Raw genomic sequence first — 22,904 nt, 5'->3', positions numbered from 1 at the left:
CCCAAGTATTCAGAACCTGTCACTTTAACACGGAAGTTACTATACAACCTATGTCTGCTACATCTTACTGTTTAGCTAATGATCTGCGGGGTCTAGTGTGTTTCTCTAAGGAAATGTCACTATTCCCTAGCTGTTCCATTACTGATGAATATAATTCTTCATCTGCAGACTTGGAGGGGCATAATCAACTAACTTCGCCGGCGAAATCGATCACCGCAACGCTGGCCAGAACCGTATTATCGAAAAGATGGCCGGCCAACTTTTGTTTTGATAATACGGTTGGGGCCGGCCAAATGCCACAGATCGCCGGGTTGAGATGGCCGACTTTGTTTTTCAGCGATAATGGAAACTGGAACCAGCCATCTCAACCCGGCCAAATCCAAGGTATTGGCCATGGGAGGGGCCCAGCATTCGTAGTGCACTGGTACTTCTGGATGTTTAGATCTTGCTGATCAGTTATGTTATGACTTACTTGTTCAAGAGCGCTGTATTTTGTGATACTGTTTTGAGAAATGTTCAAGAAAGACTTCATACAAATGAAAAAAGTCCCTGCCCGTGCACTTTCCCTTGATGGCCGTCCCTGACGTGCACTTCCTTAGTAGCCATCTTTCTCTCTGAAAGTGCACTTCTCTTAATGGCCGTCTTCTCCCTGAACAGGGAAATCAAAAGTTTTGCACACTCAGCCAATCACGCACTGTGATTGGCTGAGAGAGACCTGAAGGGGTATAATCAAAAGGGAGGGACAGCCAAGTAAGTGGAGCTGTGGCCAAGTGGTTACATCATGGCTCTTGTAATGCAGAGGTGGCTGGTTCAAATCCCACTGTTACTACTAAAAAAACTGTGAGCAAAAACTGTTTTGATTTCCCTGTTTGGGGAGAAAGCCGGCCATTAAGAGAAGTGCACTTTCGGAGAGAAAGACGGCCATCAAGAGAAAGACGGCTATTAAGGGACGTGCACGTCAGGGAGGGCCATCAAGGGAAAATGAATGGCAGGGACTTTTTTTATTTGTATGAAGTCTTTCTTGAACGTTTCTCAAAACAGTATCACAAAATACAGCACTCCAGAACAAGTAAGTCATAACATAACTGATCAGCAAGATCCTTTTTTTTTTTTTTTTTACGAGCTGGCCGACTGGCTTCCCCTCCTAGGAAGGAAATGTTTTAAAGTTTTTTTTTTTTTTTGGGTGGGAGGGGGTTGGTGACCACTGGAGGAGTATGGGGAGGTCATCCCCGATTCCTTCCGTGGTCATCTGGTCAGTTTGGGGCATCTTTTTGAGACTTGGTCGTGAAAATAAATAGACCAAGTTAAACCGGCCAAATGCTCGTCATCACCGGGTTTTCTTTTTTCCATTATCAGCTGAAGCCGGCCATCTTGTAAGCACGCCCACATCCCGCCTTCATTACCCTGCCGACATGCCCCCTTGAAGTTTAGCTGCCTCCGCGACGGAATGCCGGCGAGTGTGTCCAAAAATCGGCTTTCGATTATACCGATTTGGCCGGTTTTAGGAGATGGCCGGCCATCTCCCCGATTTGTGTCGGAAGATCGCCGGCGATCTCTTTCGAAAATAAGCTGGTTAGTGGAAGTTGCCCTAGGTTTTAGTTTGTGCCTAGAAATCAAGGAGTTCTCTCCAAAGCTGGTACTACTCTGTCCACAGAGCTAGCTTGGAACAAGTGATGTTCCATGACCTTGTGGCTCGATTCCATTTTCCCTGGGGTACTTCACCTTGAGAACAAGTTCCTCTATCGTACATCCTGGCAACTGTGGGTACCTCTATCATTTGAGCTTCCAGAAAACTTCTCTCAGATGCCTGTGAGGCTCTAACCAGTAAATTTTGCTGTTTGGGGTTGCAGCGTCCCACGATACCACCACTTCTCCAGGCCTTCTAGCCTGTTCTGTAACATGGAACAAAACATGGATGAACTAGCTCTGAATTTGATGCGGCAGAGTCCAGAAAGTTTTATCAGTTATGCTGTAGCTAACACATCACACACAAAAAAAAACCCTCTCATTTGCCAGAAGAGAAGCACAGTTAGTAATTTAACCCCCTGGATAACTTGACCACAAAAAAAAAAAAAAAAAAAAAGTTTCTCAGGAACAAGCTGAAGTCAAATATCCTAAGAGAGAAAATTGCTTCCTATCCTGGCCATCACAATGAGTTTCATTTTGAGAGATTATAGCTATATCTACTGGTTCCTCTCTGTAAGGAATACTTCCTGGATGTTAACGCAGCTAGTTTTGGGAGGTCCCCAATTCAAGTATTCCACCTACAAACTCTATGCAGAGCAAGGCTAAACAGCCTACAAGGAGAGCCAGAGAGACTGGGATAGCTGATACTGTTCATCAGCTCTTCCTTTCTGGAAAGAAATATGTATGGTCTGAAAGAAAGATGTGCATGGGGCATAAAAAGTAGGGATTCAGGCTCTCATCTCTGATCATAAGACATAGCTGAAAGGCCACTTAGGGGGTACCAATAGATAGATTGTGACTTCTGAGTTGCCTTGTGGTGCAAAGCACTGGTCTTATTGTTCTAAAGTGTGGATTGCAGTTCTGCATTATTGGAAGAACTCCAAGAAGAACTACTACTACTTATCATTTCTATAGTGCTACTAGACGTACGCAGCGCTGGACACTAATAGATTGTAAGCTCTAATGAGCAAGAGACGAACATGAAGAGAAAGTCTCTGCTCAATAGAGCTTACAATCTAATTAGGACAGACAAACAGGACAATAAGAGATAAAGGGGAATTACTAAGGTGGGGATGATAAAATAAGGGTACTGAACAAGCGAGTAAGGGTAGGAGTTAAAAGCAGCATCAAAAAGGTGGGCTTTAAGCCTAGATTTGAAGACAGCCAGTGATGGAGTTTGACGTACTGGCTCAGGAAGTCTATTCCAGGCATGTGGTGCAGCAAGATAAAGGGAACGGAGTCTGAAGTTAACGGTAGAGAGAAGGGTGCAGATAAGAGAGATTACCCAGTAACTTAATCATGTCCCGTAATTCTGGAATATTTAACTTGTGAAATTACAAATTGTAAAAACATAAGTACAATTGTTATTCCCTGATAATTTTTCAAATTGAGCTATAATGCAATCCATTAACCCCCATCCATTGAGCTAAAGCACAGTTCTACAGTTCAAATTAAAGTGGCATGTTACTTTTCATGATGGACAGTGAACCCTACACTCCTTGTTATCCTCATTCCAGCAAATGCAGAGAAAGCCTTTGTGGGCCCCTTTTGCTAAACTGCTCTAGCAACTGCCGTGCGGGCAAATGCGATGAAGCCCATTTGAATTGAATGGGCTGCATCGCATTTGCCGCGCCGGAGAATCACTAGTGTGGTTTAGTAAAAGGTTCCCATTATATTGGATTTCTTTTCTGCTGTGCTTCAATTCAGCATTCCTTTTTGTTGTGTTAATATCTATAATAGTGTCATGTACTTCTCCCTTTTCACAAATATATATATATTTTTTTACAGGGCTAACTTGTACTGCTGCAGCTAAGAAAGCAAATAGATGTTAGGTATTATTACGAAAGAAATGGAAAACAAAAATAAGGACATTATAATGCCTTTGTATCACGCTATGGTGCGACCGCACTCGAATGCTGTGTTCAATTCTGGTCGCATGCATCTCAAAAAGATATAGTTGATTAGAAAAAGTGCAGAGAAGGGCAACGAAATGATAAAGGGGATGGGACGACTTTCCTCTGAGGAAAGGCTAAAGCGGCTAGGGCTCTTCAGCTTGGAGAAAAGGTGACTGAGGGGAGATTAGATAGAGATCTATAAAATAATGAGTGAGTTGAACGGGTAGACGTGAAGTGTCTGTTGTACGCTTTCCAAAAATAATAGGACTAGGGGGCATGCGATGAAGCTACAAAGTAGTAAATTTAATACAAATCGTTGAAAACTTTTCTTCAGCTCAACGTGTAATAACTCTGGAATTTGTTGCCAGAGAATGTGTAAAGGTGGTTAGCTTAGCAGAGTTTAAAAAAGGTTTGGATTGGCTTCCTAAAGGAAAAGTCCATAGACCATTATTGAATTGCCTTGGGGGAAATCCACTAGTTCTGGGATACAGCAGTATAAAATATTTTGTACTTTTTTGGGATCTTTCCAGATATTTGTGACCTGGATTGTCCACTGTTGGAAACAGGATGCTGGGCTTGATGGACCTTTGGTGTTTCCCAGTATGGCAATACTTATGTACTTATGTAACACGCTTGAAAAAAAAAATGAATGAATTGTTTCCAAAAGAAGCTGTATGAGTTTATATGGAATTTCTAAGTGCTTAATAGTATTATTTTATCACTTTAGGGTATGATACTTACTGTGGTGTCACAGTGGATATCTTTCCACACTGTAGCTTCCCTGGAGAGATCTGAGACTTCAAAACAAATTATCAGGATAACTCCCCAATCATGTCATTCTAGAAAATCTGTCAAAACCGTATACACTGAATGCAATTTCTGTTGTTGAGTTGATCATAGGCTACAGGAAATTGAAGAAGTCATGAAAGGATGCCCTCCTTTCAGCAGTTCATCTTATAAAAACCGCAGCTGATCTGTATGATATTGCATGCCTCTTGGACTGAGTTATTTGACAGTTGGAATGGGGAACATGTATGCAAAAGGCTTAAATGAGCTTTAAGTGTTTTACAGGCAGCCATCTTTCACAATATCCTAGGATTGGTATTTCTCTGGGGACAGCAGCAGGGCCAACAACTAAGATATCAATTTTTTTGCTTCTGCCTTTTTGAACGTTGCAGTATGTTTTGAGGAGCCCAGTCGCTAGCTGCACTGCTCCAGTATACTACCTCACTTCATGATCCAGTACCTTTTAATACAGCGGCATAACCTCCCTTTTCCAGATCCATACTCGCTCTTCCATGGTAAGGCTTATGGCTTATGGTGCCCCGCCATAAAGGGGGCAGGTCCCCATGGTGCAGAAGAACTTGCAGGAGTCAACAACTCAGTACAGCTGCCAGTTTCCTGTGCTCCTCCTGTGACAGACCATGTCTGATGGCAAGAAATGGTCCTGGGGAGGGTCCAGGGGGAACGCCCAAATGTCTTGGAGGCTTCCTTCTCAAGTTTGCGGGACCCTTGGCCCCCTTGTCTGTGGCAGGAATTGCAACCATTGTGACTGCAGGCAGCCCCCATTGTGTGTGTAGGGGGGAGGACTATAGTCTACCATCTCACCTCCGGGTTCCATCTTCAAGGCCATATCTGCCACGCAGTATCAAGCCAGAGCCATCTCCAGCCTACCATGTTCAAAGCCATAAATAGCCTGCACACTAGCAGTGTGCCAGTGGAAAAACTGAGCTTAAACTGCTGCTCTACCTTCCTTTCATGAAATTCCCTGAGAGCAGAACCACCCTACACAGGAACAGCAATTTTTTTTTTTTTTTTGTGACAGCTGTGACAGGGCGTCCACCTTGGGGTACCTCCAGTTCCTGTCCACCTCCTTGTGGGGGAGAGGGGGAAAAAGGATACAACCAGTCCAGAGCCTCTGACCCCCTGAGAGCCTCATTTGGGACTCCCACTCTGCAGCATCATGCAGGAAAGGGTTTTATTAAGGGGAAAATGTTTTGGGGACCCCCACCAGACCCTCCAATATGGAATTGCCCTCAGACAGGTCAGCCACCTAGGCTTTGGAGAGACCAAGGGTTTCTGACACTAAATCAATAAGGCGGGAAAGGTCTAGCCACTGGAAAAAGTGAATGACAAGGGAACACTCCTGTTCATGAGGAGGGGGATCAGGCTCAGAATCTGAGCCCTGAGGTGAAAGAGGGTCTGAGAGAGTCGTTCTCTGTTCTTCTTGTTATTCAAATGTACAAAGATCTTGATCTTGCTTTTTCAGCCAGCTCTTTTGAAACCCATACCAGTGTCCTTTTTTCCCTCTTATGCTATTTACTTTCTTTTTTTTTAATTCTTTATTTATAAGTTTCAGTTTTACATTCATGCATAAACATAAATATATGGAAATATAGAGTTTTTTCAAATAGACCAATAAACAAAGGTAAATTATTCAATAATTAGTCCCCAATATTTACTTTCTTGTTGCTCTTTCTATACTTCATTTTTTAGTTTAGCTCATTTTTCTTCCAGTTCACTGTACCTCCTTAAGGTTTTTCTCCATTTTACCAAAGATGATGATTTTTGAAATCCAAGATTTAGACTTTTGTGTGACTCCACTCTTTCTTGCCAGTTTGTATCCAAATCATACTTTATGATTACTGTTGTTCAGATGAGCATCTACACGAACATTTGGAATACTTTGTCTATTTTTCACTACCAGGTTGTTTTACCCTTTTCCATTAGGGATCTGAGGAGAGTCCCCGTAAAGGAATTCCAGTGTTGCCCCGTTTCTGCCAGTGGGATTTTCAAGTCCACGTACAGCAAGTTAAAATCCCAATCATCATCGCCACCCTGTCAAACATTGGAGTAGGGCTTTTTTTGAGGGGGTACTTGGGGGTACTGAGTACCGGCACCATTTCTATGGTCTGCTAAAATTGACCCGTGGTTCCCAAGTTTTAATGAAAGAGCTCAGGCTCTACACACAAATTCTGCGTTGTCATAGATTCTGTGACTGGTTTCAAGGGGCCTGCCTATTGTGGGGTGGGTCCCTCAGTGGTCACCTCACCCCTGAAGGGGGCCTAGCATTTGAGTACCGGCACCTTTTTCACTAGAAAAAATGCACTGCATTGGAGTTCCTTTCTTGCTTTGCTCATTCTTTTCATTTATGTACACTGCTCAGGTCTGCTAGTTTGAGTGGTATATTAAATTTAAATAAACTATAAACTATTTGTTGAATTCCTCCATCTTAGCTGGAGATCTATAGACCATGTTGATAAAGATGGAAGTGCTGTCTTTCCTTTTAAAGACCCCCACCCCCACCCACAGTGCTTTCTCTCGTCCATGCATTTCAGTGCTTTATTACTTTTTACATAGAGCTACTCCTGTTTTCTACCATCCCTGCCCTTCCTGAACAGATTATATCCTGGTATGGATATCTGTGAGACTCATTGAACAATGTGTGTGTGATAACAGCAGGTTTCCAGTTTTAGCTGTGCCATCAGAACTTGGCAATTTTCAATTTTGTTGCCTAGACTATGAGCAGTTGTGCTATTACTCTCAGCTATTTCGCCCTTGCTTACTTATACTCTGTTTAGCTGCTGTCTTATGCCCCGCAGCTCCAATAGATTAGGGAGCTCATCACTTCTATGGTTTTCCCCCCACAATCATTGTTCATGGAGTTAAATCATTCACTTTTTACAATGGTAAATATTTAGGAAACCTGATATTTAGCTGCTGTTCACCTATTGCAGCCCCAAGTCTCTGAGAATGAGTCAGTCACTTTGAAACTTTTCACTTTACTGTGGTACGTACCAGAATTCCTGGCCTTGAGCTGGGTGATTAATAAATCTTTCAGTTTTTGTAGGGATCCTTCAATGTAATAATTATTTACATGTATGATGTTATTAAAAAATCATGTTCTCTTCAGTGACGCACATCAATTTTGGTGATTGCATTATCTCATATAATTGTTTTGGTTTTTACTGCCTTTAGGGAAAAGCAGGATACGTTCCAGCAGGTTCTAATCTTGCAAAAGACAGTGCATCAGAACCCTTGTTTACCTATGTAAATGAAGATCGTTTAAAAAGTATAAAAAGCTTTGCAAGTAAGACTCTTCTTTTTGTGATTTCTTAAGGTCCTGTGATTTTTGTTTAATTCTGCAAATAAATACTGACTTAATAATGTGTAAAATTAGTACTGTTCCTTTCAGACACTTCATAGCTCTTGTGTCTTCACTTCTTCTTGGACAAAACGCTGGGTCACCATTGGCAGGAAGCATTTGGAGATGTGCTATTATGTTTACATGGCGAATCTAGAAGAGTTATTTGAGCAAGTCTTAGCTTCTCTTTGTGAAGTAAGAGCCATGTTGCTTAGGAGGTAGATTTTCATCAAATAGTAAGTTAAATGTGGAACTAGGAAATGTCAATGATATGGCTTGCCCCTGTTTCATGTGACAAAGAGTATTGGGCAAAGTCCTTTGCCCTAATTCCCTCCTTTCTTTTCTTGGCTCTCTATCCTACCCATCCTCCCAGGCTGAACTTACTGCTTTGGGTTACCCAGCTTGCTATCCATCCTGCAGTGCATCCCTGTGGGCCAGCAGTGGGAGATAATGTTTGATCTGACAACATACCCTGTTGCCTAGGGGCCAAATATCACAAGAGCTGTGAGAAATGTCAGAATAAACACCTCTCCTGCTGGCTAGTGGGGATGGACAGTGGAAGGGAAGTAGAGTGCAAGTGATTTCCTAGTGGCAAGTTCATCCTGGAGGATGAATAATTAACTTTCCTTAGTGTCTCCAAAGGATTAGTCCATACTTGTGGGTTGTACCTATTTACCAGCAGGTGGAGGTAGAGAGTAAATTTGCCATATAAGGTTGCTGTGCACTAGGTTCCCATTCAGTAGCTCTCTGTCTCCAGCAGGCAGTAGGACCTCGCTGTGCAGCTGTTTCTGTGGTGGGCTTCTGTTTCCTTTCTGAGGTTTCAGTTGAGCTTCTGGGGCAAAGTTTTATGTATTGCCTTTTGGTTGTAAACTGGTGGTGCCAGGTTCCTCCCTCCCTCCCTCTTCCCTCTATTGGTTTCTGCTGCCTCTTTGAAAAAAAAAAAAGTCTGAGCCTGCAGGTTTTTCTTTTTAGAGACATTGTTTGGGGAATATTCTCTGCCAAGAATTGTACTGCAGGGCTCTGTGCCTGCAGAAATCACCTGTCTCTTCACTGTAGTGAGTTATTCAGATTTTATGATTGCAGAGTTGGTTAAATGCTGTTCCCAGTGTGGGAGCTGGCAAATGGCATCAGGCAGTACACCATGAGGGGCATAATCGAACGGGGACGACCATCTCGAAGGATGCCCCCCGCGAATGGGCGGGCATCCCGTAATATCAAAACAAGATGGGCGTCCGTCTTTCGTTTCGATAATACGGTCGGGGACGCCCAAATCTCAACATTTAGGTCGACCTTAGAGATGGGCGACCTCGGTTTCGACAATAATGGAAACCAAGGACGCCTAGCTCAAAAACTACCAAATCCAAGGTATTTGGTTGTGGGAGGAGCCAGCATTCGTAGTGCACTGGTCCCCCTCACATGCCAGGACACCAACCGGGCACCCTAGGGGGCACTTCACAAATTGCTCCCAGGTGCATATATCCCTTACCTTCGGTGCTGAGCCCCCCAAAACCCACTCCCCACAACTGTACACCACTACCATAGCCCTTAGAGATGAAGGGGGGCACCTACATGTGGGTTTTGGAGGGTCTCACATTTACCACCACAAGTGTAACAGGTGGGGGGTGGGATGGGCCTGGGCCCGCCTGCCTGAACTGCATTGCACCCACTAAAAACTGCTCCAGAGACCTGCATACTGCTGTGATGGAGCTGGGTATGACATTAGAGGCTGGCAAAAAATGTTTTTAAATTTTTTTTTTTTTTTGGGTGGGAGGAGGTTGTTGACTACTGGGGGAGTAAGGGAGGTCATCCCCGATTCCCTCCGTGGTCATCTGGTCATTTCAGGCACCTTTTCGAGGCTTGGTAGTGAAAAAAGGGACCAAGTCGGCCAAATGCTCGTCAGGGACGCCCTTCTTTTTTCCATTCTTGGCCGAGGACGCCTATCTCTTAACCATGCCCCCGTCCCGCCTTCGCTATGCTGCTGACACGCCCCCGTGAACTTTGGTCGTCCTCTTGACGGAAAGCAGTTGAGGACGCCCAAAATCGGCTTTTGATTATGCCGCTTTGGGGCAACCCTGAGAGAAGGACGCCCATCTCCCGATTTGTGTCGAAAGATGGGCACCCTTCTCTTTCGATTATGCCCCTGCATGTGTGTTAGGTCTTCTGAAAGTTTCATCTAGAGGGCTTAACTCCCCTCTTTTTTGACAAAGGGCAGTTACTTAAAAAAAAATGCTCAAAGTTTCCCTCACTTCATTTGTGGAAATTTCTTTTTGTTACCAGAACTGTGTTTATATTGGCAGCACAGGTATTCCTTCTTTCAGCACATTTACAAAGGAGTTTAGAATAGAGTCAAGTTTAGTCTCCCATGTTGCTTGCCTTGATAAGCAGTTCATTGTATGTTTGGGATAGCTAGCATTTATGCTACAGTGCTTAAGGTTAGCTGTGTTGGTTTTCCACAGCAGCTGTGCCCTCTGTTGTTATCTATTGCATATCGGCTCCAGCCACCACTGTATCTAAGCAGCTCCAACAGCTGTATGCCATAATGTCTTTAAATGCTTCTGTTGCAGTATTGTACAGCTAGTGATATTAAAGAACTGATTCAGCTGCCGATAGTGCACAATAGTACAAACCACCCATATTCTGCTATACCATCTAGCTCTGGCTCTCAGCCACATGAGCCAGCTCTTGTGCACAGCTATGCCGGCAAGTTCTTGACAGTCTCAGCTAGGAGGCTTCTAAGTCACCCTGAGCAAAGCTACTGTTTAGAGGTAAGCCTCTGTTTGGAGGAGATCTAGAGAAGTTGGTTAAAGACCTAGGGGACTCTTAAGTCTCGGAGATTGCCAGAGGACAAGCCTAATGATTCTTTTAAATCCTCTCGGTCATGTCTTAGGTTTCGCTGAGGCCAAGTACTACACACCAGGCAAATATAACTTTCAGCGTTCCCACTTCCAACAAAGCCTTCTTTCGTGCTGACAGAAAGAGCTCTGTTTCAGGTTCCAGGTCTACTAATTCCTCTTGTGCCTCCCAATGATTGGTCTCGGTTCACTCCTCTGGATTTCATCATAGCAGGATGTTATTCAAGTTCTATGAGGAGGTGGACCAAAATTACCTCGGACCAACGTGTCTTGGAAATAATAAAGCAGGGTTATAAAACTGGAGTTCTCCCATTCCATTGTAGATTGTTTTTTTCTTGGAATCTTCATTCTAAGCTCCAGCCAAATGTCAAGCAGTTCAAGACACCTGCAAATGCTTCTTCATTTAGACACAATAGAGCCTGTCCCCAGATGGAGAACAGGAAGCTATTCCATTTACTTTATAGTTCCAAAGAAGAGGGATTTCTTCTGCTTGGGTTTGGACCTCAAAAAGTAAACGATGTTAAAGGTTCAACATTTCACAATGGAAACATTACAGACTATAATGGCTTCAGTCCAGCAGGGAATTTCTAACCTCGCTGGATTCAAAGAAGCATACTTTTTATCTCCGTACAGATTTCTGTGATTTGAGGAAAACCAGTGAGGATTCAGACAACATGACAGTGGTTTCTTATGCATGAGGCAGTGGGGAGCCAAGAGTGTTCATCTAGCCAGAGAAGCAGAAATTCTTTTCTGCTGGGTTGAGGTCCACATTCCTCTAAATTTAGCAGGAACTCTGAATATTCAAGCGGATTTTCTCAGCAAACTTTCTCTTGATCTGGGGAGCCACAGTTATTGAGAAAAGCATTCCATCTGATCATGTCATGTTGGGGAGTCCCGAGGATAGATCTAATGGTAATCCAGGAGAAATGATTGACCATAGTGTGGAGGGTCTGGATGCTCTTCTACAACAGTGTCAAACAGATTACCTATATGTTTTTCTTCCATGGGCAATATTAAGCAGAATTCTTCTTTGCATTGCTTGTCATCCAGGGAAAATGATCCTTGGAGCTCTGGATTGGTCAAGATGTCCTTTGTACATAGATCTGATGCGGTTGTAGATTGCTCCTATATTGTCTCTACCCAATTACCGAGACCACCTGATTTAGGGGTCTAATTTCAATGGACGATCTCTCCTGTTTGGTCTTATAGCATAACTCTTGAAACGTCATGCCTAAGGAAGAAGTCATTGCTACTCTTCTGCAAGCCCGAAAAAGATATACATCTACTACATATGCTCAGGTATTGGAGAACTTTTGAAACTTGGTGTTCAGAAAGAAACCTTATCTAGGAATCACTTCCACAAATTCTAGCATTCCTTCAAGAAGGGCTTAAGGGGGGGGGGGGTGTTGTTGTTGTTTTTTTTTTCCCCCCTCAATTCCTTCAAAGTTCAGGGAGCAGTTCTGGCTTGTTTTTGTGGTCTTATCCAACAGTCCTCTTTGGCAGCACGTCCAGACATTGTGCATGATTTGAGGGGTGGCAATCTGATTAGGCCTCCATGTAGTCAGGTCTGTCCTGAATGGTACCTTAATCTTGTGCTTAAGGCCCTTTAAAAAGCCCCTTTTTGAACTCCTATGCAGAGCTACTCTTAAGTACCTTACTCAGTTTTCTTAGTATATGTCTTCTGCCAGAAGGATCTCGGAGCTTCAAGTCTTATCTTGTAGAAACCTCTTTCTGCATTTTACTGAAGCTGGGGTGTCTCTCAGTACGGGCCCTTCTTTTTTTACCTAAAGTTGTTTCTGCTGTTTATATTAATCATACTCTTTTATTTACTCTCCTTTTTCTGAAGAGGATTGGGGATCAGAATTTTCCTCCTTGTGACTCCTTGATGTTGTGTTCTTTAGCACTATTTAGAGGTCACTAATGATTTTAGATGCTCAGATTATCTTTTCATTTCTCGCTAGGGACCCAAAAAGCGTTTGTGCGCTTCTAAAGTGACTATAGCTCGGTTAAAGGACACTATCTCTTCATCCTGTTTGCTAGTAACAAAAAGAACTCTTGCTTCTTAAAGCTCATTCTGCAAGGGCGCTATCTACTTCCTTTGCGGAATCCCATACTGTTTCTGTAGATGACGTTTGTAAGGCCACCACACAGTCCACATTTCATATACTTTCTAAGCATTATTGTCTGGATGTGGCAGCTAGGGTGGAAGCTTCCTTTGGACCTTTTGTTCTTGTGGAAGGGTTATCGCGTTCCCTCCCAACTTGAGGACTGCTTTTATACATTCCACAAGTATGAACTAATCCTTTGGAGATGCTAAGGAAGGAAAAATTAGTCCTTACCTGATCATTTTTTTTTCTTTATTCCCAAAGGATTAGTCCAGATCCCTCCCTTCTCTTTTCCTCCTGTTTTGTTGGGTTATTTGTAGATTTTCTTGCTTCTTAGGCACCAGTTTAGTGGTGGTGGTGGTTCTTCAGAGTTTATAAAAATTTATTAAAGTCAGGAGTTCTACTTCTTACTGTTTGGCTGTCCGAATACTAAATGGAGCCTAATGTACAGCAGCTTTTATATGGCAAAGTTCTAATTTTACTCTCTGTCTCCACCTGCTTGTAGATGGGCAAAACCCACAAGAAGGGACTAATCTTTTGGGTTCAAATGAAAGAAAATGATCAGGTAAGCACTAATCTTTCCTTCTTTAAAACTTGATGTACTGCTTAGCTTGTGAAGGTCAAAGCAGTATACATAAAATATATTCAAACTAGAAAAGACCTACAAATTCAGATAGAAGGCAGAACAATCTTCCAATAATAGAAAAAAAAAAGCGTGTGTGTGTTTGGGGGAGGGAGGGAGGTTTATATGAAGTCAATTCATGTCCTACTCCAAATTGTAAATCAAAAACTAATTTTAAAAAATGAGTCTTTAATAAAACCTTAAACTTCTTTAAACTACTCAGATCTGCAGAGGTAACCATAGGAAAAGAGTTTAGAAAGGGCAAGCTAGGGTGAGAAGGGGAAAATAGCATTTGGGGAAGGAAGATTATAAGAAGGAGGGAAGAGCATTAAGAGGGAGGAGCCTTTTCTGAGGGACAAACTGAGAAAGGAGTAATATCTTCAGGAAGGAAAAGTTAAAAAGCGGCAAAGTGTATCTGGTAGGAGGTTGTGAGAAGGGGAAGAGTGCAGAGAGAGGGAGCGGTAGAATGGGAGGGAATAGAATCTGGAAGAAGGAAGGGAATAAGTGCAGAGGGGTAGTGTCTGTAGAGAAGAAAAGTGGAAAGGTGATTAGAGCGTCTTGAATGATTATTTAATATTGGGTAATGTTGTTTTGATATTCCGCCTTTCTGTGGTGCAGTGAAAGTGCTTTACATTTATGATATGCAGGTACTTTCTCTGTTCCTAGTGAGCTCAAAATCTAAGTTTTGTACCTCAGGCAATGGAAGGTAAGTGACTTGCCTAGAGTCAAAACGGACTGCAGTGGGAATCGAACCCAGTTCCTCAGGTTTTCAGCTTAGTGCATTAACCATTAAGCTACTCTTACACTGATACTATATAAAAGTACTTAATACTGTAAAAGAATGTTTTTTTATTTAAAGAAGTCCAATCCCATCCTGAAATCTCCCAGACCTTTCTGAATTTTATTACCCTTCCACTGAGGATTGAATATATATAGGGTCCTATGTACTGACCAAAAGTTGGAGAAAACAACATTTTGTTAAATATTTTCTTAAATATTTGCTGCAGATCCGACAAATAGTTGAGCCTTCCCAGGGTATGGAGAAGAAGTGGAGGGAGGAAGTGGGTAAGAGGGGAGAAGTGTTTCAAGATGGGAATTGTGTTAGAAATGATTATGGAGCGGGTGGAGATATACGAAGCATCTGGAGGTGCTAGTAAAGCATTGAGAGTATAAAGGGAAAGAACACTATGGAAGCTTGGGCGAGAGATTATGGAAATGGAATTGAAGAGGTAGTAAAAGGGAAGCAAGAGGGAGCTTGACAGAGGTAAGAGAAGAAAGGGGCTGAATGACAGGGAAGGAGCTAGAGCTAGTGAGGGAATCGAAGAAGGTAGATAACCATTTGGGAGGAGTTGCAAACAGATGTTGGCGACAGTAACACAGCAGATATCATCAGGTAAAAGACCTGAATGGTGCTAAGCACTTACAAGTTTTAAATATTTAACGTGAATAATTATTTTGGGAAGCTGCTATTTTGCATATTCACAGCACACAGCTTTTGAGAGTGTGTTTTGTTTGGGCCAGAATAGTATTTCTGTTTTTTACCATACAAGTCTGAACAAATGGGTTGTGTCACTTTCTTACCAGCAGATGACAGTAGAGTACTTAGTTTTTTCTAGGGACATCACTGGTATATAAGTTGATATTTCCTAGAATTCTCTAGTATTTCTCTACTTCCGTCAGATGGTAAGATTGTTCAGACTGGTGGCGTGAGTTCTAAGCCTAGGTCCCCAGTGTGCAGGTTAAGGCCTCCATGGTTGGGCCTAATGTCCTTGCTCCTGGAACTTGGTATATGAACCTTACTCCCGTGGAATGTGGAGTGTAGTCTATACAGCCCCAAGTCAGTACCTTGGCTTGGTGAGGCTTTGGGCTTTTGCCTTTAGGGGATGTGTATCCACCCCCCCCCCCCCCTTTAGTTTCCTCCTTTCACTCTACTTGGAGTGTTCCCCTAATGCAAAAAAAGAGTTCAGCCTGCCTAGTAAAGTGTTATTTTCTCAGGTGTGGTGACTTCTGTGCTTCTCAAGCCCTTAAGTCTCTATGTTTTAAGACTTTTCAGCACTGGTGTGGAGAGTGTCTGTTCTGCATGAAAGGCTCAGTTGCTGGAAGTTCTGGAGTTCCTTAAGTGGGGGTTTGAGCAGGGGCTGGCCCTTATCTCAGTAAAGATCCAAGTGGCAGTGCTCGCTTGTTAGAGGGTGGTGGTCTTTCGCTGCCAGTGCACATGGACATTTCTTGGTTTCTGAAGGGGGTGGCACATTTGCATTCTCCAGTCAGGCCTGTGTCTCTCTTGTGCTGAATATGTTGCCAAGTCCGCCCTTTCAATCCTTGACCAGCCTTTCTAAAGTACTTCACATTGAAGATGTGTTTCTCATCACTGTCACCTCTCCTTCACAGAGTTTCTGAGCCACACGCTTTGTCCAGTTAATGACTGTGCTGTCCTTTCCTTGGATGGAATCCATTTGCTTTTGCCTAAAGATATTTGCAGAACAGTGACCTGGTCATTGCTACATTCCTTTGCAAAATGCTTCAGGATTGCTGTTCTAGCCAGAGACTGGTCAGCCTTAAGTAGGGCTTTGATCAAGGGGGCCTGGTCTTCCTCCTCCCAGTGAGATTCTGCTTAGGTACTACTACTACTATCGTTTCTGTAGTGCTACAAGATGTACACAGCACTGTACACAAAACACAAAAAAGTTCCTGCATGAGAGAGCTTGTAATCCAGATAAACATGACAAATAAGGTATTAGGGAGTTTATTATTTTATTTTATTTATTTGTTGCATTTGTATCCTACATTTTCCCACCTATTTGCAGGCTCAGTGTGGCTTACATAGTACCGTATTGGCGATCGCCAGTTCTGGTCTAACAGCTACAAAGTGATGGTATATAAGGTTCATGTGTACACAGTGCTTTTTTTGTAGAAAAAAAGGTACCGGTACTCATTATGGGCGGGGTCACCACACATGGCTCCACCCCTATGATAGCCACACCCACATTAACCACACCCCCTATACCAGCCATGGTGCATATAAACAGACATCATTGAAAATATTATAGTACTATAGGAGAAAAAAATAACGTGATTTTTTTTCATGATAATCTCTGTAAGCTCTTACAGCTCCAGTATACCCAGTGCAAAATAAGACAGCCAATGTAAATTCTCAAATTGGACATATTACAAACACTAAAATGAAAATAAAATGATTTTTTTCTACCTTTGTTGTCTGGTGACTGTTTTTCTTTCCATATTGGTCCCAGTCTGTGATTCTGCTTTCCTTTGTTTTCGCTTAACTCTTCTGTGCCATTTGTCATTTTTGTCTCCTTTTTCTTTGCTTTCTTCAATATTTTTCAGGCTCTCTCTCTGTCCAGATTTAATTCATTCTTACTATCCATTCTTTAATTTCCTTCATCTACCTGTGGCTTTTCATCTTTTTCTCACCCTTGTTCTCCCCATGCCCCTTCCTCTTATTCTCCAGTCTTTCTCTATTCCCCTTTTCCATCCAGCAGCTCTGCTTTCTCTCCCCATCCTTCCAGTGTCTCCCGTATTTCTTTCTGCATTCTTCCATCCAGCGTCTTCCCTCTTTCTCTCCCCATCCTTCCATCTGTTTTTCCCCCTCTCTCTCCCCATCCTTCCATCTGTTTTTTCCCCCTCTCTCTCCCCAATCCTTCCATCTGTTTTTCCCTCTCTCTCCCCAATCCTTCCCTCTGTTGGTTTCCCTCTTTTTCTGTCTCCCCAATCCTTCCCTCTGTTGGTTTCCCTCTTTCTCTCCCCAATCCTTCCCCCCCCCCCCCCCCCCCCCCGACCCTCCGGGCGAGTCCTGCACTTAGTTTTTTTTTTTTTAAGACTCAGAACGTGCGAACGATGCAGCCGGCAGCGATTGAAAGAGGCTGTCTGGGCTGGCGTCTGCATCGGAGCTTCCCTCACCCTCTGCGAGTCCCGCGAAACAGGAAGTTGTAACAACGAAGGCGGGACTCGCAGAGGGTGAGGGAAGCTCCGACGCAGATGCCAGCCCAGACAGCCTCTTTCAATCGCTGCCGGCTGCATCGTTCGCACGTTCTGAGTCTTAAAAAAAATAAAAATAAACTAAGTGCAGGACTCGCCCGGAGTGTCGCGGGGGGGGGGGGGGGGGCAGGCAAAAAAAGGTGCTGGTACGCCGTACCGTTGCGTACCGGCACAAAAAAAGCACTGTGTGTACAAGACACGATAGTGGATCATAGAGAGGGGGAGTTATGTTTTGTCCATATTCTCTTTGGTTTCGCTTGTGTTGCAGGGTTTAGGTATTTAGGTTAGGTCGGTAGGGTATGCCATTTCGAACAGATTAGTTTTTAGTAATTTCCGGAAGTTTAGGTGGTCATACATTGTTTTCACTGCTTTGGGTAATGCGTTCCATAGTTGTGTGGTTATGTAGGAGAAGCTGGATGCATAAGTTGATTTGTATTTGAGTCCTTTGCAGTTTGGGTAATGGAGATTCAGGTATGTTCGTGCTGATTTTGTTGTGTTTCTAGTTGGCAGGTCTATGTGCTGTCATATACCCCGGGGCTTCGCCGTAGATGGGAAGGCGGTAGAACGAGAGGACATGAAATGAGATTGAAGGGGGGCAGACTCAAAAAAGATGTCAGGAAGTATTTTTTCACAGAGAGAGTGGTGGATGCTTGGAATGCCCTCCCGCGGGAGGTGGTGGAGATGAAAACAGTAACGGAATTCAAACATGCGTGGGATATACATAAAGGAATCCTGTGCAGAAGGAATGGATCCTCAGAAGCTTAGCCGAAATTGGGTGGCGGAGCCGGTGGGGGCAGAGGGGTTGGTGGTTGGGAGGCGAAGATAGTGGTGGGCAGACTTATACGGTCTGTGCCAGAGCTGGTGGTGGGAGGCGGGACTGGTGGTTGGGAGGTGGGGAATAGTGCTGGTCAGACTTATACGGTCTGTGCCCTGAAAAAGACAGGTACAAATCAAGGTAAGGTATACACATGAGTTTATCTTGTTGGACAGACTGGATGGACCGTGCAGGTCTTTTTCTGCCGTCATCTACTATGTTACTATGTATGTTACTATGTTACTAGATAATTTTATGAACCAGTGTACAGATTTTGAAAGCAATACGTTCTTTGATTGGGAGCCAGTGCAGTTTTCCTCGGAGGAGTTTGGGAATGAACAAAGCAAACATGGGTACAGAAAAAATGAATAAGGGATTGAGAGTTAAAAGCAGCCTCAGAAAAGTGGGTTTTCAGCCAAGATTTGAATAGGGCTTGAAACAGCACGACATAGGAAGTCTTTTTCAGGTATATAGGGCATCAAGATAAAAAGAATGGTCTGAAGTTAGCAATGGAGACACCATCCTATATACTGGTAATGTCACTGGAAAACTCAGTTCTCTATCTCCATCTGCTGGTAGGAAAAGGACACAACCCACTTGTTCAGACAGGTATACAGAACTCAAGGGAAGAAAATTAATGAGTGTGACTAAATTTCAGCATATACTGACTTACCTACAGCCCTGAAGAAACTGATTACCTGTCTAACATCAATTCAAGAATGGGCTAAGCACAACAAACTTTTTCTGAACCCAAGTAAAACCAAGCTTCTCGGGGTCCCTAACACAAGTGGACACACACCTGACATCAAAATCTCTTTTGGGAAGTACAAACTCCCACTCAAATCACAAGTCAGGAACCTTGGAATACAGTTAGATTCAACACTTACTCTGTTTCCCCAAATCCAATTATCCTTCAAGAGCTGCTTCTACTATTTGTGACAACTATGCTGCCTGCCTCCTTACATCGAGAAGGAAAATCTTATCCCAGTTGTGCATGCCATGATAATGTCAAGACTGGATTACAGTAATGCAGTCTACAGTGGTCTGACTACAAAGGGTCTCCACCAGCTCCAGTTGATTCAGAATGCTGCAGCAAGACTCACAGAAGGTTGCAAGCGACGTGACCACATCACACCATTTTTGCAAAACCTTCATTGGCTATCAGTACAATACAGGGCTAAATTTAAAACTTTGTGTCTAATCTTCAAGGCCCTTAAAGGAAATGGCCCTGAATACTGGATGACCCTCTACACACCTCCAAGGACACTAAGGTCCTCCCAAAGGGTATCTCTAACTACACCCTTCTCCAGAAGACGATACCCGATGTGATACCTGCTAGCGAGCCTTATCTGGAGTAGCCCCCACACTCTGGAATGCACACCCTGAAAAGTTCCGCGTAACACAAGATCACTACTTCAGGAAGCAGATGAAAGCTTGGCTCTTCAACCAGGCCCTTGATAGAAAAAGTAAAAACACACACACATAAGGAGTGACACAGGCTACACATACTGCAGCAGTACATGTTTATCTGCTCCTACCCTAGCTGAGAATACATAATCATCTCTCTTATCTCATGTGCAACTTTCTTTAAATTAGTCACCTTATTTTCTAACTGTTCTTACTCTTTCTTTCCTATCTATATGTTCCATCTTTGCTTTATCCTTCACTATCAATTAAAATGTGTTATTATGTATTGTGTTGATATTGTAAGTAGTATACAATCAGGCATATTTTCAAAGCACTTAGCCTTCCAAAGTTCCATAGGTTTCTATGGAACTTTGGAAGGCTAAGTGCTTTGAAAATATGCCTATATGCCATACTTTGTATTGTTACTTGAATATATTTACTGCTGTAATTGTCATTTGTTTGATTTATTCATACTGTACACCGCCTTGAGTGAATTCTTTCAAAAAGTCATTAAATAAATCTAAATAAATGTTTACCTAAAAAAGCCCTAGACATTTGTTATTACACTAGCTCTGAGGCAGGCGGTAAGTGTCACCTAAGGGTTGGTTTGCACCAGTGATTGTGGGAGCAGTCATGCTTACCTGTGGCGTTTTGAAACAACCTTAGATATGTTAGAAATTTATTTTTACTTGGCTATGTAATTAATTTTTCTAGTTGTCCATTTTTGTAAAATCAGCAGCGACATTTGTAAGTGCTGCATCTACATGCTCAAAACCCCAAATGATTCTGCTGTTTGTTTTAATATATGTTTTGTTATGAAATGGCTGTTCTCACTGTTCATGCTGCAAAGTACATCTGTCTTTCCCCCATGTCCTTGGAAGACTTTTAGCAGAATCTTTTGTAAAATACATGCGAAACTGTGAACATCCTGATTTGGATGCTCCATTTCCGATCTAGGTGTCCTATGCACAATCTGGCTTTACATCTTTTAGGACTGAAGTGTGCCAAAACTGGAATGTTCATGGAGTCTATGCCAAGAAAACTTTTGGATTGCATCCCATATGATGATCACTCTTATTACTTATAGTTCCCATTAAGCTCTAAGGTTAGTAGATTATCCTGCTTTTCGAATGAGAAGGCCGGCCATCTTCCGACACAAAACCGGGAGATGGCTGGCCATCTCCTAAACCCGGCCAAATCGGTATAATCGAAAGCGGATTTTGGCCGGCTTCAACTGCTTTCCGTCGCAGAGCCGGCCAAACTTCAAGGGGGAATATCGGCCGGGTACAGAAGGCGGGATGGGGGGCATAGTTATGAAATGGCCAGCTTCGCCCGATTAATGGAAAAAAGAAAGCCGGCCCTGATAAGCATTTGGCCGACTTCACTTGGTCCCTTTTTGTTCACGACCAAGCCTCAAAAAGGTGCCCAAACTGACCATCTTGTTTCGATAATACGGTTGGGACGCCGCTTTATGGGGCCGGCCTTATAGATGGCCGGCCCCGTTCGATTATGCCCCTCTATGTCAGATATTTTTTTTTTTAAAGACACTTGTGACTTCTTTAAGCAAGATTATAGTGAATATGTACAGAGACATGTAATACTCAACTGCTTTGTTTCCAGATGTTATTTCATGTCTTTTCTGAAATGGGGTTACATTTTGCATGACGAAAAGTGACCTAGTGCTTAGCTCAGTGGACAGGAAAACAGGGTTCAAGTCCTACTTCTTCCAGTGACACTCCTTGTGACCTGGAGCCAGGTCCCTTTATCTCCTGCTGCTAGATTGTAAGCAGTCTGAGATAGGGGCTTATTATACATGAATATTAATATTGTAAGACTCCTGGAGTATTTGGAAAGGTGGGCCAAAACTAAATTATAGTTTAGCTAGGTTTTATTCCCCCCCTCCCCCCAACCATCTTTCTGGCTTCCTTTTTATTGATAGTCAATATCCAAGTACACGTGGAGGGGCATAATCGAACGGGGCGCTCAAGTTTTTATGAGGGCGTCCTCTCAGGACGGCCTCGCGAAGGGGTGGGGAAACCCATATTATCGAAACAAGATGGGCGTCCGTCTTTCGTTTCGATAATACGGTCGGGGATGCCCAAATCTCAACATTTAGGTCGACCTTAGAGATGGTCGTCCCCGGTTTTCAGCCATAATGGAAACCAAGGACGCCCATCTCAAAAATGACCAAATCCAAGCCCTTCGGGCGTGGGAGGAGCCAGAATTTGTAGTCCACTGGTCTCCCTGACATGCCAGGACACCAACAGAGCACCCTAGGGGGCACTGAAGTGGACTTCATAAATTGCTCCCTGGTGCATAGCTCCCTTACCTTGTGTGCTGAGCATGGGCGTAGTTTGGGGGGGGGGGCGAGGGGGGCATTGCCCCCCCAAACGCAGGGCCAGAGAGCTGGCACAACGCTGCTCCCTCCCTCCCGAGTCCTTGTGTGCCCGTCTCTCCTGTCTGCGTGGGCACTCACTGACCTGAAGCCTGCCTTCTCCGTCTCCCTCCTGCAGCACCGGCGATTGTCAGCCTTCTGGCAGCGTCGGGCCTCTCTCTCCTCAGGCGCGTCCCGCCTACTGTATTGCAACTTCTTGTTTTCTTTCCTGAGGCTGGGAGGGGGCAGAGCTTGGACCAGTGGGCGGAGCAATGGATAACAAAGGCGGGACTGGAGGAGTTAGAGGGGTGATTTGGCGGTGGGGTGTTGATGGGGTAGGTTCATAGAAGAGTTCAGAATCAAGGCTGAAGAAGGTACTCTGAGGTAGGGGAACTGTTATAGGAAGTGGGTTTCTGGAGCCCGGAGGTAATTTTAAATAAGGACCAGCACTTTTTAGTTTGATTTAGGAGTTACCAAGCTGGGGAAATGGTGGAAGACAGCCAAGGGGAGGACTGGGAGATGCCATGTCTCACTCATTAGGAATGTGTCCAGGGCTCAGTTTGTAGACAAGGGGAATTGTAGAAGTGGAGGAGGGGCAGGTGGATGGGCCAGGGGTAGGAGCAACAGGAAAAGAGGATTGAATTAGGAATCAGGGTGTCCTGTGCCTTAGGATAATCCTTTCTTCCCTACAAGCTGGTTGGAAGGGGGGGGGGGGGCTGGAACACAATGCCTCTGCTCCTCTGGAGTCTGAAAAGAAGTGAAGGAAGGAACTGTGTACCAGGCTCCTCCAAGCCACCATCATAAAAGGCAAGTCTCAGTTCAGAAAAAGCCAAGTTTTCCAACCTGTGGGGGAGCAGCCCAGTAGTTAAACCACCAGGTTGACAACCAAAAAAGCCTGGTTCAAATCCCACTGCTGCTCCTTGTGGTCTTGGGTAAGTAACTTAACCTTCCTTTGTCTCAGGTGAAAATAAGTGCTGAGATAATTGGTGTGTGTGTGCATTACATGCTATTC

At 43.7% G+C, this 22,904-nt stretch overlaps 1 protein-coding gene across 1 annotated transcript in view; it reads left to right on the top strand.

The window, feature by feature from the left end:
- LOC115478127 (poly(U)-specific endoribonuclease-like) overlaps window positions 1–22,904 on the top strand; it is a 103,263-nt gene that overhangs the window by 25,486 nt on the left and 54,873 nt on the right. Inside the window, exon 3 of the mRNA XM_030215374.1 lies at window positions 7,560–7,671. Within this exon, the coding sequence (XP_030071234.1) occupies window positions 7,560–7,671 (112 nt within the window). The remainder of the gene's footprint in view (window positions 1–7,559; window positions 7,672–22,904) is intronic.

This window comes from Microcaecilia unicolor, chromosome 9, assembly GCF_901765095.1.
Source record: "Microcaecilia unicolor chromosome 9, aMicUni1.1, whole genome shotgun sequence".
NCBI lineage: Eukaryota > Metazoa > Chordata > Amphibia > Gymnophiona > Siphonopidae > Microcaecilia > Microcaecilia unicolor.
Note: the sequence above shows the minus strand (reverse complement) of the source record. Positions and strands in the feature narration are given on the sequence as shown.